Source organism: Triturus cristatus, chromosome 7 (genome assembly GCF_964204655.1).
Source record: "Triturus cristatus chromosome 7, aTriCri1.1, whole genome shotgun sequence".
In the NCBI taxonomy this organism is placed as follows: domain Eukaryota; kingdom Metazoa; phylum Chordata; class Amphibia; order Caudata; family Salamandridae; genus Triturus; species Triturus cristatus.
This window is the reverse complement of record NC_140590.1, coordinates 223,356,425-223,374,338: the sequence shown is the minus strand read 5'-3', so window position 1 is coordinate 223,374,338 and position 17,914 is coordinate 223,356,425. Positions and strand designations below refer to the sequence as shown.

Sequence of the window (17,914 nt, the reverse complement as noted above, 5' to 3'; positions counted from 1 at the left end):
AGGGATGCCAACCCTCTCAGGGATGGTTCGATAACGATTGTACAAAGGCCCACCACACCTTAAAGAAGGCATTGAACAAAGCACCGAGATCCAGGGACGAAATTAAGCCGGCAAGATCGTTGTACCGGTTCGCACTAAAAAAACGTAGAACTACACTAAAAAGGGAAGCATGGGAGGCCCTACATGCGGCATGCGTATCTAAAGATAACATCGGCTCCTGGAGAGCAGTTAATGCCCCATTCCTGAATGACAGAGAGATAAATACCAATGACATGGCGATCAGCTGCGAAAAATGGTTGCATTTTTTTGCTGGACTCTATACGGATGAGACGATTGGTGCTAATACGTCAGACACAGCTGCGGTTAGCACAGCTGATAAGGCTGGCCCAGGTCCTTTCCCCCTAGAGATTAATATTACCATGGAGGAAGTCACTAGGGCAATTAATGATAGTACTTCAAGAAAAGCCCCTGGGCCGGATGGTATACCGGTGGATGTTTATAAAGCTAACTGGTTTATGGGCTCCCATTCTAACCAATGTTCTACTCGTTATGTGTTAATTCCCACCTGGGCAGACGCAATTGTCATCCCCATATTTAAGAAAGGGGATAGGAATGAACCCAGCTGTTACTGCCCGATATCATTATTAGATGCCTACATGAAAATAGCAGGCAGGGTCATTTTAAATAAGCTTGAGCTATGGGCAGAGGAGACTGGTGTGCTGTCAATGTTTCAATATGGCTTTTGAGCAGGCGTGGGCACTATTGAACAGGGACTAAATTTGTCCCTGATCATTGATAAATACACCAAAGCTAAGAAGGGCAAACTTTTTCTTACTTTTGTAGATCTAAGTTCCGCCTTTGATTGTGTAAAACATTTCTGCTGTGGGATACCCTTAAAGACCTAGAAATGGATCCTTCCCTGATAACGTTTATAATGGAGTTATACAGGGGGGCAGGAGCAAGAGTACGGTATGGGAAACAAGGAGAATGCTCAGATAGATTTCCCATTAAAAGAGGGGTGAGGCAGGGGTGCATTCTTGCGCCCCTGCTTTTCTCACTCTATATCAACAGCCTAGGACAGACTTTGGCTGAAAAGCAGCATGATTACCCAATGATTAGGGGTTCTCCGGTCCCCATTTTATTGTACGCAGACGATGCGGTTATTATGTCGCTGACCCAGTTGGGTCTGCAAAGGTATGCGACAAACTTTGCTGCTTACATGTCAGAGCAAGGCTTAAAGGTGAATATCACTAAGGCTTTACCATGAGCTGTGGCTTAAAAGCTAGAAAGACTTGTGACATTTTTATTGAAAATAATAAAGTTGTTAGCACGGACAATTTCTCCTACCTAGGTATAAATTGTGATAGGAAGGGATCTTGGAAAGCGGGCATGAACAGAAGAAGCCTGATATTTTTGAGAGCCAGGGGTGCTGTAATTAATTTCTAGAAAAAATTAGGCGGGAGACCTGTGCCGGAACTAATGGCAATTTATAAGGCAAAATGTATTCCTACAGGGACATATGGGGCAGGCATATGGGGCATAGAACCCACTGACCAAATTTAACGTCATGAAAATAGCTTTTTGCGTTATCTTCTGCCAGTCCCCTGTTCGACTTCAACTTACTGTTGTCATAGGGAACTTGGCATAGCTTATATTTTTGACATTATAAAGATCACTCCCTTGCTTTTATGGCATAAGATATGGGTGTCATCAGAGACGGAATTCAATAGGGACGTAATTAAGGATTGCTTAATCTGGATGGGGTATCCAACCTGCCTTGGATTAATTATATAAAAAATCTGACAAGTGAGATTGGTCACCCAGATTACTTCTATCATCCTAGCAGTCTGGAAAGTGTCCCTAGAAAATCCCTCAAGTTACATTGTATGAACTACCTGGAAAACAAGATGTGGCTAACCGAGAAAGAGAAAAAAATCAGTTATGGCAAACGAGCTGATGTCCTCTTGTCTAGGTTTACAATCTTATTTAATATGTGTAGAGAGTGGTTTACATGTATGCTTTTGTCCCGCTTCCACTATGGCTCCTTTTACAGGATGGTTACATTTCCCGAAATTAATGACTGGTCAATACTCCATCCACTATGTCCATGTGATGAAACCTCTAGATTAACCATGATGCACTGCACTTTATTTTGCAAACACTATGTCGCTCCCAGGAAAAAGTTTTTGCTGCCCATACTAAAAAGCTGGAGTTTAAAACAATGTAAAATAGCCTTTTTAAAATTGCAAATGCTGGAAAATGAATATACAATCCTGGCGGTGTCGGCTTTTTTAAAGTTTGTTATAAGGCTTCGAAACACCATGTGATATTATCATTATGGCATTTAAAATGATGTATTACTGCTTTCCTACATGAATTGTTTCTTCTGTACTGTATAACATCCCTGAAGCTGGAAAAACGTGTTTTTAAATGATTTTTTATTATTGTGCTTTTATGATTTTACGACTTAAAATCGAATAAAGCTGATTTGATTGATTGATTGATTGACTAAGAGAGGTGTCTGCGGTGTGGGTGCTGCGGTGAAAGCTTTTATTTGTTGGCAAATGTCACAAGTAAGAACATACTGTTTTGTCTGTTTGTAGAGACCATACAACCAACAGTGCTGCTGTAGCAGTGAAACTGTAGCCAGCACAACTGCATGTGCAGAAGCTAACCCCTCATGAGCAGCTATGATAAATTCTATTAGTGTTACAGCAAACAAACGATGGACGGAATGCTGACAATGCAAACATTCTCCCCCAGTCAAAAGATCTGGGCTAAATCCATTGTTCTTTTAACTACTACGCCACCCCAGTTTGGACCCAGCCATATGCAAATCAGTCTTGACCCTGTGCCCCATGGAGACAGTCCAGACCGAACTGCCAGGCCATGTCCTCCCTGGACTGGAAACAAGCATCCTGGGACCGGTTTCAGGGTATGTCACCCTTCTTAAGCCAGGATAGCTTGAATCCAGTGGCACAGTGAGCAAGGGACCCACGTCTGGGCATACCCATCCCACTTAGGGCAAAAAGTGTTACAGCAAACAAATGATGGACGGAATGCTGACAATGCAAACATTCTCCCCCAGTCAAAAGATCTGGGTTAAATCCATTGTTCTTTTGCCCACTACGCCACCCCAGTTTGGACCCAGCCATATGCAAATCAGTCTTGACCCTGTGACCCATGGGAACAGTCCAGACCGAACTGCCAGGCCAACTCCTCCCTGGACAGGAAACAAGCATCCTGGGACCGGTTTCAGGGTATGTCACCCTTCTTCAGCCAGGCTAGCTTGAATCCAGTGGCACAGTGAGCAAGGGACCAACGTCTGGGCATACCCATCCCACTTAAGGCGAAAAGTGTTACAGCAAACAAATGATGGATGGAATGCTGACAATGCAAACATTCTCCCCTAATCAAAAGATCTGGGTTAAATCCATCATTCTTTTGCCCACTATGCCACCCCAGTTTGGACCCAGCCATATGCAAATCAGTCTTGACACTGTGCCCCTTGGGAACAGTCCAGACTGAACTGCCAGGCCAGGTCCTCCATGGACCGGAAACAAGCATCCTGGGACCAGTTTCAGGGTATGTCATCCTTCTTCAGCCAGGCTAGCTTGAATCCAGTGGCACAGTGAGCAAGGGACCCATGTCTGGGCATACCCATTCCACTTAGGTCGAAAAGTGTTACAGCATACAAATGATGGACGGAATGCTCACAATGCAAACATTCTCCCCTAGTCAAAAGATCTCGGTTAAATCCATCGTTCTTTTGCCCACTCTGCATTCTGTCCATCAATTGTGTGTCTTTTGCTTTCTCGCCCTAAGTGCACCAGGTATTCCCAGACGTGGGTCCTGGGCTCACTGTGCCACTGGAATCAAGCTATCCTGGCTGAAGAGGGGTGAAACCCAAAACCAGTCCTAGAATGCTTGTTTCCGGTCTAGGGAGGACCTGGCTTGGCAGTTCGGGCTGGACTGTTTCCATGAGGCACAGGGTCAAGACTGATTTGCATATGGCGAGGTCTAAACTGGAGTGGCATGGTGAGCAAAAGAATGATGGATTTAACTCAGATCTCTTGACTGGGAGTGAATGTTTTGATTTGTTCTGCATTCCGTCCATCATTTGTGTGTCTTATGATAAATTCTAGCCTGCAGTATGAATTTAGTATCACTCGATCCCCAACTCTGGGAATACAAACAAAAGGTATGTTTTGGGCCCTCAGTAGGTAGGAGATTTTGCTGGATTATTTTTAGGTAATCGAGTGCCACTGTGTGAAGCAGTGACAGCTGCCATGATGTCTCCACCCACTCTCATATGAGAACGAGTAATTGCAGCTATGACAGCAAGCTGAACCGCTGCCTTTGTAGCTTCATCAGCCCGTGAATTCCCAACAACTTGTGTTCCAACCTGTTGGTGAGTTAATGTATGAATTACATGAGCCAGTGGCAAACATTCATTTAAATGTGCCAATTTTCCCTCAAAGCAATTTATGCTTGATAGCATTCTCCTTTGAGTTTTTGAATACATTCAAGCACCAGTTGTGTAAGTGCACATTAAAAGCCCAGACACAATAATACGAATCACACACTATAAGTGTGGGAATTCAGGATCGGTATTGTGCCAGAATTAGAGCTTTGAGTTAAGCCAGCTAAACATTTTGTAAGCGTTTCTTGAGGCTGGAACAGTCCATCCCTCATCACTCCACATACCATTGCGCAAGCAGCAGAGTACTGTTATTTAGTTCCAACTGCGGGCTGGGCGAAACCATGAGTATAGACAGTGAAGTCATACTGGTCAAGAAGCAAAACATCACTGTACACAGGGTATTCATATTCATTCATCATCATTCAAAAAGTCTTTATTTATGATTATTCATCTTAAAAGACATACTATACAAATCAATTTAAAATGCAACAATCAAGTTAATAACATCATAATTACAATGTGGTAACACAATTCATTAAATATAAAATGGTCATAAAATCAGCTTTATAAGTAATAATGGAAGGAAGCTAAGTTGGGCTACAATCCTCCGCTCCTTTCCCTGATTGCCCAAGACCAACTAAGAAATTTGGCTACTCCAACAATAATTAAGTCTTTGTCACCAATTTTTAACAACCTTTTAGCAGACAGGGCAGAGGCTGTGCCCAGTGAGCGACACAAGGGTTTAAGCCATGTGTTTCTAGGTAATTGGTAAGCTGGGCAGACATAGAGGAGATGGCTTATGTTTTCAGAATGTTCAGGGCAGAACGGACACCTGTCTCCCAGGCCTGTTTTCCATTTTCTGGTAAAATCCCTTAAAGGGAGCGTTTCCACCCTGAACTGATGAAACAGCCTACGATCTCTGGGCTTGGTGATCAGGTCCCAATAAGCTTCAAGAGAAGGTTCGTCTTTAAATTCCAAAAAGGCTCTGGTCAAAGGAGAGTCCAATAGTGTGTTATTCCTTCTTGATTTGACCAAACACCAAAAAGCCACTCTTAAATCTGTTTTTGTTGGAATAACAGTAGATGACGGAGAAAACCAGAGGTCTCTCATGCCCATATCAATAAGGAGGTTTTTGATGGTTTTTAGCCATGAAATCTTATTGTGATGGTCCAACCCCCTTACTTCGAGAAGGGCCTTAGAAAATTGGACTAATTCCTGATTCGTCCACAACCTTCTCCAGAAATATAACATTTTTAGCTTGACAACATCCTCAATTGGGTTACAGCCAAGATCAAACAGTAGGGGAATTCGTGGGGTCGATTGTGGGAGTCCTACTAGCGATCTGAAAAATGTATTCTGGGCCAGTATTAGGTCTGACAAGTTGCAATTCCCCCAGATTTCTGCACCGTATAAAACGGCTGGAGCTATTTTCGTTGAGTACAACTTGATTACTGGGGCTATAGGTTTGCTGAGGGATAACCTGTGTTCTCTTAATAGTGCTCCCGCCAACTGTGAATGTTTTAAAGCCAAAAGCTTCATCTGGGGGGCCCAGCTCATTTTCTCGCCAATGGTAATGCCCAAGTAAGTAAAAACCTTGGCCTGTTCTAGTGGCTTCCCCCCCATAGACACTTTTGCTGCAACATCACCTGCCCCATGAAGGACCATAAATTTGGTTTTGTCCACATTAATCTCTAACTCATGTTCACTGCAAAAAGCCTCAAAGCGATATAACGCCCGTTGTAGTCCCTGACGAGTTTTAGATAATATCAGGGTGTCATCAGCGAACATGAGTAGAGGAACCCTTTGTCCATCTAGTTTTGGTGCGTCAGTGGGGTGGTCCTCAAAGTAGTGTACTACACCGTTAATAAACAACGAAAACAGTGTAGGTGCCAGGACGCACCCCTGCCGGACTCCCTTCTCGACCTTAAATCTATTAGTGACTTCGCCAGGTTTCCCCCACCGAACCTGGGCATAGTTGGAGCTGTGGAGCTTAACCACAAAGTCGACTAACTCCCTGGGCATCCCTAGCCTTAGTAGGACTTCCCATAGTTTGAGTCTTGGGACGAGGTCAAATGAGGATTTTAAGTCCACAAAAGCTGCAAAAATGAGGCCCTTACCCAACAAGACCTCCTTCCAGTAGATCAAAACAAATTTAAAAACCTGATCCAGTGTCCCCATGCGTGCCCGAAACCCTACTTGGAGGATAGATAAAATCTTATTATCATCAATCCAGCTGTGTATTCTACCTAAAATGACACGAGCAATAATTTTTTGCAGTGCGTCAATAAGGCTTATTGGCCTGTAATTCCCTGGGGCAGCACGATCTCCTTTTTTAAAGATCAGTATTATTTCAGCGCCCGACCAGGATTCGGGGAAGGGAGTTCCCCCAGCCAGGGAATTCATTAGGTTAGTAATGTAGGGGACCCAAAGATCCTTATCCTGTCTAAACAGGTCTGCAGGAATGCAGTCTGGACCAGGGGCTTTGCCACTAGGTATATTTTTCAGAACCGCTTCAATCTCCTTGGTGCTAAATCTTAATGGAACCTCTATATTTATTTGTAAGATAGCGGGACTAGGAGTTCGAACTGGGCCCTGTTGATATTGTGCCTTGAAGTGGGCAACCCAACTATCAGGTTCCACATTGTTGTTTGGGGCTAGAGGCCTTCTTCCATCTCCCCGCCTTATTAAGTCCCAGAAATGGGACATATTCCTGCCTTTACAGGCTTCCAGCAGGTCCTTCCAGCGACCCTCATCCCACTCTTTTTTTGCTTGTTTTATGGTGGATTTATAATTTATCCGTGCCTGCTTGATCAGTACATAGGACCTAGATTTAATAGCAGACAAGAGGGCTTTGTGGGTGGACCTACAGTGAGCGTTGTACCATGTAATGGGCTCATGTTTCTTTTTACTCCCCATGGGTTTTGTGTTAATGAAATAGGTCTTAAGCCTATTTATAAGGTCCGAGTGGATTTTTGGCAATTTATCATTAAGGGACTCTTGTGTGTTACAGGTGTTTATTTCGCCCAATGCACTTGATATCAGGGCCCTAACTCCTAGCACCTTGGTCTCGTCCAGTGCCACCTTGTCCCATTTGACCCGTCTAAAGTCATTGCCAATTATTAATGGGGCACCACTTTTTATTGAATTTTCACTGGTCTGTTGTGCAAATCCCTGGATATCCACTGTCAAAATCAGTGGATTATGATCACTTTCTGGCCTAGTTTGTATAACCATGTCAGACACGATGTACCAGATTTCCAGGTTGACTAGAATGTGGTCGATTCTGCTTTTCGTTCGACCGTTATTAAAGGTCGGTGCTCCCTGGGCATCAGATTTTGTTCTTCCGTTTGCTGCCCTAAGACCCCGTTCCAGACACATCCCTTTAAGCTGAAGCGCTGCCTCAGTCCATTTGTTTATAGGTTTGGAGGTTAGCAGGGGGATGCCCCAAAGGGCATCCTCCTCCTCGCTCAACCTACCATCATCGCCATCCAGGGGTTCAAAACATGTATTAAAATCCCCCAGGATGATCAAGTTGTTTTTGATGGAGCCTTCCGCAAGAAGGGATTCCAGTACTGTAATGGTCTGGGAGCTCTTTCCACCCGCTTGTCCCCTGGCATATACATTAACTAAGGATAGTGTTGGCCCATTCTGGAATTTGAGTTTAATAGCCAGGATGTCCGGGTTGTCTATAGGGATTTCTTCAATAGAGACCCCAAGAGTTTGTCTAACCCAAAACGTCAAGCCCCCTACCGGTCTTCCCCTAGGCCCCTCTTTCGCGGGTCTTGAGAAGTTCAAGTATCCAACGTTATATATATTCTCTACAGCCCATGTTTCCTGGAAGGCCCATATATCCACTTCATTAACTAGGGTTACCCAGTCATCTATGTCAACCTTGGATTCCAGGCCGGCGATATTCCAAGAGGCAATGGCCATGGAATCGCTTGTGGCTAGGTTGGTCGAATTCCCTGCAGCATTTGGATGCACAACAGGGTGTCTATCGGGGCTTGTTTGTGTTATATGGATTGCCCTAGATTGGGCAACGGGCTTTGGCCGTAGAGGTTGGTTGCTTATTGGGGCCTCTAGGGTGGTGATAATTACACCTTCCATATGTACTCTTGGGCCACCTGTTCTTTGTCAATCTATGTCTTCGAGAGAAGACAGTGCTTCGAAGCGATTTTTAGATACAAATCGTTGCTCGGGGCCTGATGTGGCTCTCCCAAAGGTTTGATCATTTATTTGATGTCTTACTGTGTCCTGTTTATAGAAATACCCTAATGGCAATACCCGGATTGATGACCAATCGCTTGATACATATCCAGTGGATTCGAGAATATCATAGACCAGATCCGGTGACCTAAAGCTTAGAACCACACAGTCCCCAGCAAAAGATTTTTCAGAGTGACCTACCCAATCTATCCTTCTAACCATTTTAAAGTCCCGGTATAGCCTATTGCCTATATTTGTCATTTTGTTTAAATAGTGCAGGGCTTTGTTCTTGAGAGACGACCAGTGCTCTTGTGAATTGTGTGGTAATATGGGCACATTTGCCAAGATAATGGTATATGGGGTTGCTTGAGGTGGCAGATGAAGAAAGGGGCACCTGGGATAATCGCCTGTCTTGTTGTTGGTAGCCTGTCCTCGAGTCTTCATAAGAGTCGAAGTTCCGTTGTTCGATGGTGCTACCATGGTGGGTATGGGTGGCGGTATTTTTGCCCTGACTACCCCCTCTTGGTCTCCCACACACCCCATTCGGTCTAGAGAAGGAATGACCCTGATCTGATTGTCTCGATTTTCCTTGGCAGGTGGCAGGGATAAGGGCGCCTCTGCTACTGCCTCAGTACAAGATTTAAGCGTAGCTGCTTCCGCTGCACAAGCGCAGGCCTCCTCTATTTTATCTAACCTTAGGACTACCATATCAAGGCGTTTGCATATTGGCTCCAAAATGGTAGCTAGCTTTTCTTCTAGGATAGAGATAAAATCCCTCGTAGTTATTAAAGGGTTTGCCACTGCTGGGTCGCTAGCTGTGACTTCGTTAAAGGAAGTATTTGAGTCACCTAGGGCAGGAGTGTTGGCCGGATCGTTAGTAGCGGATGTGGCAGAGGCTTTTGATTTGGATCTAGTGATTTTGGGTGTGTGGCAGCCCTTCTTAGCCTTTTTGTGTTGGTCCTTAACAATTTTCCCTGCAACTTTCGTTCCCTTAGTCTTAGCCCTTACAGATCTGCTCTAGTTGCTCTGGGTGGTAGTAGCGGGGGGAGATACGGAAAAAGTTGGAGCAACGCTGTTAGCAGGAGTCAGGGACTGGTCAAGGGAGTCATTTGTTGACCTTAGCGGGCTGGGGGCATAAAGTGGGGTGTTAGAAGTGGCCCCCCCTCCCAACAGCCTAGGATCCAATGATAATCTTCTCTCAGTGGCCTCAATTTCGTGTATCAACATTCATATTCATATTTTAGGAATTCTTGTGTTCATAGTGTGGGGTCAAAGACATTGTATACATCAGTAGCTTTTAACACGTTTGCCCACTGTATCCATCTAGGATGTAAGGCTTTTTTGTATTAGGGACACTGGCCTTTCTGTCAAACTCTAAGGATGAATGGGAGTAACCATAAATATGCTTCCAGCCTCCTGCCTCCCAAGCATTCCTCCTGCTAACCTATTCAATGAAGGCCACCTACAAATCAGGCCCTTGTGAGCTGGTCTTGCCAACTCCCCACTAGCTGCCAGTTTTTCTGGCAGCTGACTGTGGACAGCTTCTGCCTAGGTAGGCAGACCCTCTAACCAGCAGACTTCCTCAGGCCTCTACAGGCCTCCCCACCCCAGGCTTCCAGTGCCCTAGGGCGTAACTCAGCTAACTGTGCCGTTTTTCCTCCCGCTTCTTCCACTTTTACCACACTTTTCGCACTTCCAGTCTCTCAAGCACCCTTCCCACAGACCTATTTCAAGAAGGCCGCAGTGGACACGTGCAGAAGGTCCACTGCTGGCTTGCTGAAGGGACACCAAAGGCAAGCCTGTCTGTGCATGGACCGCACCCAGCGCTAGAAGCGTGGGCCCATTAAACTCCAACTTACACTCCACTGCTGATCTCCGTGTCCCAGGCCCTGGACGAAAGCACAACTGGTGCCTCGCATCCCTGCGCTTCCCTGCTGGACCCTTTACCTGCATCCACTGCCAGTTCACCTTCGCTCTAGGATCAATCACCATCACAGCAACTAACATCACGATCTCCCCGTATGCTGAAACCTGCCCAGAACAACTCAGTTGTCTCCTGATGAGTGCCAGATCACTCTGCAAACACGCCACTGAAGTCTGGGACACCTTCTCCACCCTCGCTTCCAATGTGACCTTCATCACAGAGACCTGGTTCACCCTCACATCCACCCTGGACATTGTCACTGCAACACCCGTCAGCTACAGGATGAAACACCATGACCGCACCAACAGACACAGAGGCGGCATCGCCATTATACACAAAGAATCAATCACCTGCACCACGCTGAACATGGAACACACAAACTTCCACCTCCACCCCAACGACAAAGCCACGATTCAGCAATAATGTTTGGTAATGCTCTCTCTTGATCCGCTAACGGAACCTGCGTGAGGCGTTGAGGTACTGCCAGAGCTGCTGCTTCCCCTTTTATGTTACATAAAATAATTGAGGCAACTGTGGCATAGTTGCCAATTAGTGTCATCCCATACTTTAGTACTTTAGGCAAAACAGCTATAGAAGGTGTTCCATGCATTATGGTATAAATTGCAGCAAAACTGTGCCCCAAGTGGCACATTCATCTATCGGGGGAACCATCCGTAGTGGTAGGCACATTGTGGGAATTCTATGTTTATCTTGTTGTCCTGTGTAGGGCAATACCTCTTCAAGTTGGTTTGTTTTTTCTGTAATCTAGAACGGAATTTCCTCCATTTTGGTGGGAACTTTCCCCATTACTGGGATAATAGTAACTGGACTAATTGTAGGCACCGCTAAATGTGGATGCGCAGCTTGAACATATATCACCGGGGTTGCTGTTATTGTTCGCATCACGAACTGTCTTAAACATCTTCATAGTCTAACTAGACCAGTGTAAAGAGTATGAAGCTCTACAACAGTGAGTCGTTTTAATGTTGAATATGGTGTTTAGCCGGCTAAAACTGGTCATGTTGTCCCGGGACCCAGTCTGGCTGTGGTAGGGCACTATTTGTATGTTCCTGAAATGTTAATGGTATTTCTAAATCTTCATAGGTCCTGTATCGGCCTGGTATTTCATCTGCTGTGTATGTATGAAATGTTTGTGTGTTGGCATTTGCTGCAGGAAAAGTGACCCATAAATACAATACCTCTGTTATGTATGCTTCGTTGGCCTCTACCATGAAGATAACATCTCCTCCTGTAAGAGAAATTCCATGGAGCTGTAGCAGCTGTGTTACTGCATGTCTTTAATTTAATGTAATACTCTTTAAAAGGTTCAGGCTTGAACAAAAGTAAGAGTTCCCTATTTAACTCAGAAGGATTACTCCCTAATGCCACAGACATCTCTGTTTAAGGTGACTAGGAGCTTTGGGTACATGTACAAACTACTCAGGAGACCTATTAAATAAGTACCTGACCTAAAACATTGGTGGCATAATGCTGTATGGTTCATACTAATCAAATAGGACTGTGCCTCTGGACGACATAAACGTCAGAATATGAAACTTTTCAGACACTCACACCCAGTCACAGATCGGGGTTGAATCCATCATCATTCTTTAGCTTACTTCGCCACCTCAGATCTGTGACTGAGGGTGAGTGTCTGAAAAGTTTCAGCACTCCATCCATCATCTCCTTGTGTTTGCTTTGGTCGCCCCAGGTTGGCAGGGTTTCCCCAGACTTGGGTCCCTTGCTCACTTTGCCACTGGATTCAAGCTAGCCTGGCTGATGATGGGTGTTACCCCGAAACTGGTCCCAGGATGCTTGTTTCCGGTTCAGGGAAGACCTGGCTTGGCAGTTCGGGCTGGACTGTTCCCATGAGGCACAAGGTCAAGACTGATTTGCATATATCTGGGTCTAAGCTGAGGTGGCAAAGTGAGCTAAAGAACGATGATGGATTCAACCCAGATCTGTGACTGGGGGTGAGTGTCTGAAAAGTTTCAGCACTCAGTCCATCATCTCCTTGTGCTTGCTTTGGTCGCCCTAGGTAGGCAGGGTTTGCCCAGACTTAGGTCCCTTGCTCACTTTGCCACTGGATAAAGATAGCCTGGCTGATGAGGGGTGTTACCCCGAAGCCGGTCCCAGGATGCTTGTTTCCAGTTCACGGAAGACCTGGCTTGGCAGTTGGCTGGACTGTTCCCATGAGGCACTGGGTCAAGACTGAGTTGCATATAGCTGGGTCTAAGCTGAGGTGGCAAAGTGAGCTAAAGAACGATGATGGATTTAACCCAGATCTGTGACTGGGGGTGAGTGTCTGAAAAGTTTCAGCACTCAGTCCATCATCTCCTTGTGTTTGTTTTGTTTGCCCTAGGTTGGCAGGGAATGCCCACACGTGGGTCCCTTGCTCACTTTGCCACTGGATTCAAACTAGGTTGACTGATGAGGGGTGTTACCCCGAAACCGGTCCCTGGATGCTTGTTTCCAGTTCAGGGAAGATCTGGCTTGGCAGTTCGGGCTGGACTGTTCCCATCAGGCACAGGGTCAAGACTGATTTGCATATAGCTGGGTCTGAACTGAGGTGGTGAAGTGAGCTAAAGAACGAGGATAGATTCAACCCACCTCTGTGACTGGGGGTGAGTGTCTGAAAGGTTTAAGCATTCTGTCATCATCTCCTTGTGTTTGCCTCATAAATCACTTTGCCATCAGGCAATGGTCAAAATAGCATAGGTAGTGCAATAGGGTAAATACTCATAGATTTCACATGTCACAAAAACACTATCACTGTGCACATCAATGCAACTTCCTGAAATAATAATCGTTATCCTGATACTGCAAAGCAAATTACCTATATCATAATATCAGGAGATGAGCTGCAACAGATTATACTTTAAAAACACATGGTTCATCAATACGGTGTCCACATATGCAAATCCTGAAAATACAAGACTCCGTGATGAACACTGTGCATATAAGGCAGTCATCAATTGGGGGTGAAACACATAATTTCCCCTGAATACATAAGGTATGTGGTGCCTGTGCTCCTAGTCAGTTCCCTACCATAATTTCAGTGAGGCTCCCCTAAGGGCGGCAGGTTTCTCTAAGCGACAGGGCCCCCCATTGAGGTTCCACCCTGTGTCGCAACACTCCAGAAAATGCCCCCCCCAGGTATGTGTGCAACAAGAGGGAAGGCACCTGCACCGCCCACACTGACGGGGAGACCTCCCTTCACAAATGGGGCAGGCTTTCTGTGAGCATGCCGCACAGCTGTTAACAGTAGGGCAACTCCGCCCCAATCTCGAATGGCCTGAGGCCCTCGTTGCGGCTGGTGCGATGCGAGCAGGGCTGCTTTCCGGCCACACAGGGAGCACCCTGCAATGCCTCGCACCGAGGATTCTTTTGGGTAATGCGGTTTAATTCTTACCGTATTGGGTCGGCTACCGAAAACATTGCCCTTGCTTCCGGGCAGCTCATCGGTTGCCAGGAACTGATGGGGACTCCTCCATGCTGGCCGCAGCCTTGCTGACCGATTCCTCTACCCTCCCTGCTCTCAGTGCTGCGCTGCCTCGAGGAGAGCCACCCAGGGCTGCAGCGCCGGTAGTGTGATTCCCTATGGGCTTGTACAGTAACAGGGCCCCGGGTGTAAATCATGGTGGGACCACGTACTGGCCATCAAGGAGAGGGAGTGCACTTCCGGCACCTCATCTCTACCCTCCCTTCACTTGAACACACAAGGCAAGGGCAGCTCTGCATGGGCTAGCCCACGGATTTTCTGAACAGCGCTCCCCACGCGCTGGTATGGAAACCAAAAGCAGTCCTTACACGTTTTACTTTCAAAGCAGAATCCACACCTGCTGGAGTCCTCTCCATGCTCCAATTGTAGGTGACTGAGAAGGCCGGACTCAAAGTCCCACGGCCAGCAAAGATTAACTAGAGTCTTTGTGTCCTGGCAGGACCGAAAACGCTCACTATGTGCTTGGTAGGGCACAGGTCAAGCTAAAGGCCTTAGGAGATCACTGGGACACACAATCAGCAGGAAGCAGGCAGCAGGCCAGCAGAAAGAAGTGAGTGACAAAGTTGCAGCCCTGCTAGTAGCTCAACAGGCCACAGGTCATCACAACAAGCAAGTCAGTCCAATGGTGGTTCTTTTGGCAGCGCAGAGATTCTCTGGTGCAGCATGTAGAGCCAGCACCGTCTGGTTACAAGTCCCAGTACTGATACCCATAACGTCTTTAATCTGGGGCACTTCAAACAACCTTTAGAAGTGCAAAACACATCCATTCAATCCCCAGCTCTGGCTCTAGACACACTACAGGGGGGTGGAGACAGCCTTGTGAAAGGAAGGTATAGGGCTATTCAGGTGCAGGTGTGGTAAAGTGCCCAGAGTCATAAAACCAAAAAACTAAATAGGTCAGATAAAATACAGGAGGAAGGCAAAAGGTTTGGAGATAACCCTTAGAAAAGGGCCAGTTCCAACACATTCATACATACATACAGCGAGACCATAAATGGCAGCACATCAGGTGCAAACATGTCGGATAATAGCAAATAACTAGGGAGACTGTGAAAAGGTGAATTAAACTACAAAAGTATGATAGGTCCAATGGAATAAGTGGCTAATTCCTTTTTTTCATCCCTTGGTAGTGTCTGTGTTCAGACTACAGGCATCTGAATCACCCTGAACCATATATATTTACATTCAGACACCGAAACCTGAAATCAGAGTTCTGACTTCTGGGAAGGCAGAGGTGTCAGGGAGGGTTTGAAGAGGAATTTTTCTGTACATTTTAAGGCTATACCCTGTTCTTCAAATAGCTTAAGATGGCCAACGCTAGTCTGGGGAATCACCCTAGAATGTCAGATGGCTGCTACCATGTAGCTTCAATCAGGGCTGAGTTCAACAAGGGCATGGGCTTAAGTTCTGGGTGAGTTAAGAAAGCATGGAAGGACACAGGGCATTGGCACTTGCCTGCTAGTTGAGATTGAATTAATGAAATAACAAACAGTTGAGTGTGGGGCAATGAGTCTGTGTGAGAGGAGAATATACTGGTTGGAGGGAGCACATGAGCAATTTATAGAATAAGAGGGGAATTTAGTGATCAGGGGAGTGGTATGAAAAACCACCATCCCTGCTCTGTTCTGCAACTCAACAAATCTAATGATAAGTTTGCTATCCTGTGTGTGTCTCTATGAAGCTCAATGAGATCACTCAGTTGCAATTGGAAGTTTTTATGAAGAACCTCAATCAATTTTGGTAAATATAAGAATTAACATATATAACATACATACCTGTTGATTTGAGGCTAAAATTATATAATTGAAAATCGAACAAAGACATTCCAAGAAATCACCAAAGTATGTCTGAGTTATGATTTGCAATGGGCTTAAGGTATCTCTAAGGGGGCAACATCCAGGAACAATATCCGCATGCCACACATATGAATGCATTTAAAATGTTTGTAGCTTCAGAGCATGACATACAGTTTAACATTTTTGACTTGAAGACTTGAGGCACGTAGCACCTTCAGAGAAAGTAGCATGAAAAACGTTATGTGACACAAATCCAAGTGGTTAGTTTTATGTCGATGTACAGGACCGTAATTCTTCATTCTATCTTTTTCTTCCTTAGACCACAGTTTCGATCCTAGGATGGCTGCCAGCAGATCCCACCGACCTACACACACATCAGCCTATCGGCTACTTCTGCTGATCTGTGCCATGGTACTCCCACACTGAGACATCTAACTGAGGGGGACTGCATCTGTTGCTACTCCTTGCCATAGATTAATTCATCCAAAGCTGTGATTGGTTTGTTGAACTAAGGCAATTGCTTTAGTACTAATCCTGGAGAAACTCCTTGAAGAGGATGCATTCTCATTCTTGTGATCAAGAAGAGATCAAGAAACAGATAATGCAGACATTTTAAATCTGCAGTTCTTTGACAACCTACCCACTTCTCTTCACAGTCCGCAGCACTGCTGAGATTCCAATGGATTTGTGGAGGAGAAGAAGATGAAGGGGCACCTCCTTTCCTGAAGCCTCTGCTTTCTGATGAGCACTGCAAATGCACATATATGAATCATGACATGAAGTATTGTATATATGAATTATTCATTAAATAACCATGCAAAACGTATTTGTATATCTCCACCTATTTTGTATAACAATATATTTAAACATAAGTGTGCAGAGCTGCAATTAACCTGAAGACCAGTAAGCCCTAAATGCAATCAAGGAAGATTCAGAAGAAATAGTTAAGCCTTGCACAGGGTAAAGGGCTGTAGGAGACAGGAGGTAAATGTCATCAGTCTGTGAAAATGATGTATACATTGTAGGAACAATACTTAGATGACATGCACTTTCAGCATAAAATAGAATATTTGCCCTCCTGAAGATTCTTAGAAATATTTGCCTGAGATAGAAATGACTTTGCACAGAACACACTGTATTTGACAAAAGTCTGGAATCAATTGGGGATGTTGACTACAAATAGTATGCTCTATTGTCTCTTGTTTTAAACTAATATATTCAGAAGCAAAACAGAGGTTCTTTAACCAATGCATAGAATTCAAATAGCAGTTGCTACCAACATTTATATCTGCATGGCTACGGACTCCTTTTGTGGCTAACAGCGCAATATTGTTCAATTCTATTTTGTTGTTTAGATGTATTGAAGGTTATAACATAACTGCAGCTCACATATTAAAAATATCCTATTGTTTTTGCACATCAGCATTGATTAAAAAATGTATGTGTCTCCACTTGCGATAAGACTAAATTAACTACGTAGAACGTAAGATGTAAGACGTGAGAGAGTGTGTGTGTGTAGGTGTGTGTCCAGGACTGTGTCGGTGCGAAATATGGATGTGAAGTTCCCTGCGTGGAACTCAGAACCCCTCCGCAACAGCCTCTGTTACTTCAAGGACTGCGCAGGCGCTAGAGCTGCCGACTGAGACACTAGTGCCCTGCCACTGCTGCGTGCAGGTTCCAGTAAGTGACTCCAGGGTAGTCATGGGGGTGGGAGAAGTGCACGACTGTGCTCCACAGTCACGCATGCAGCCTACGGCATCAGATCTGTGAGTCGGGGACTTTTGGGACATAGCGGACATCATTGATTTGCACTGCGCATGTCCGGATACAAGCCCTATTTGCTAAAGAGAACATATGCATCATGTGTTGAACGTGTCAGCCATCTTAAGTGAGTAAAAATCATCTGTTTTAACCCTTTGCTTGCACTTTCACCGGTGACAGGCACACCTTTATAATGTACAGCGTAGTTTTCCTGCATTTAAGGGAGCAAAGGAAAATATACATGGAATTCACCTGCATTTTTTATGTAATTTTTACCACAACAGAAAATATTATTTTCATTA

General features: G+C 45.2%; 1 protein-coding gene across 1 annotated transcript in view; it reads left to right on the top strand.

Moving 5' to 3' along the window:
* Nucleotides 1–17,261, top strand: part of LOC146809268 (uncharacterized) — a 186,347-nt gene extending 169,086 nt beyond the window's left edge. Inside the window, exon 9 of the mRNA XM_085616086.1 lies at nt 16,171–17,261. Coding sequence (XP_085472212.1) covers nt 16,171–16,277 — 107 coding nt within the window. The 3' untranslated portion in view covers nt 16,278–17,261. The remainder of the gene's footprint in view (nt 1–16,170) is intronic.
* The last annotated feature ends 653 nt before the right edge of the window (nt 17,262–17,914 follow it).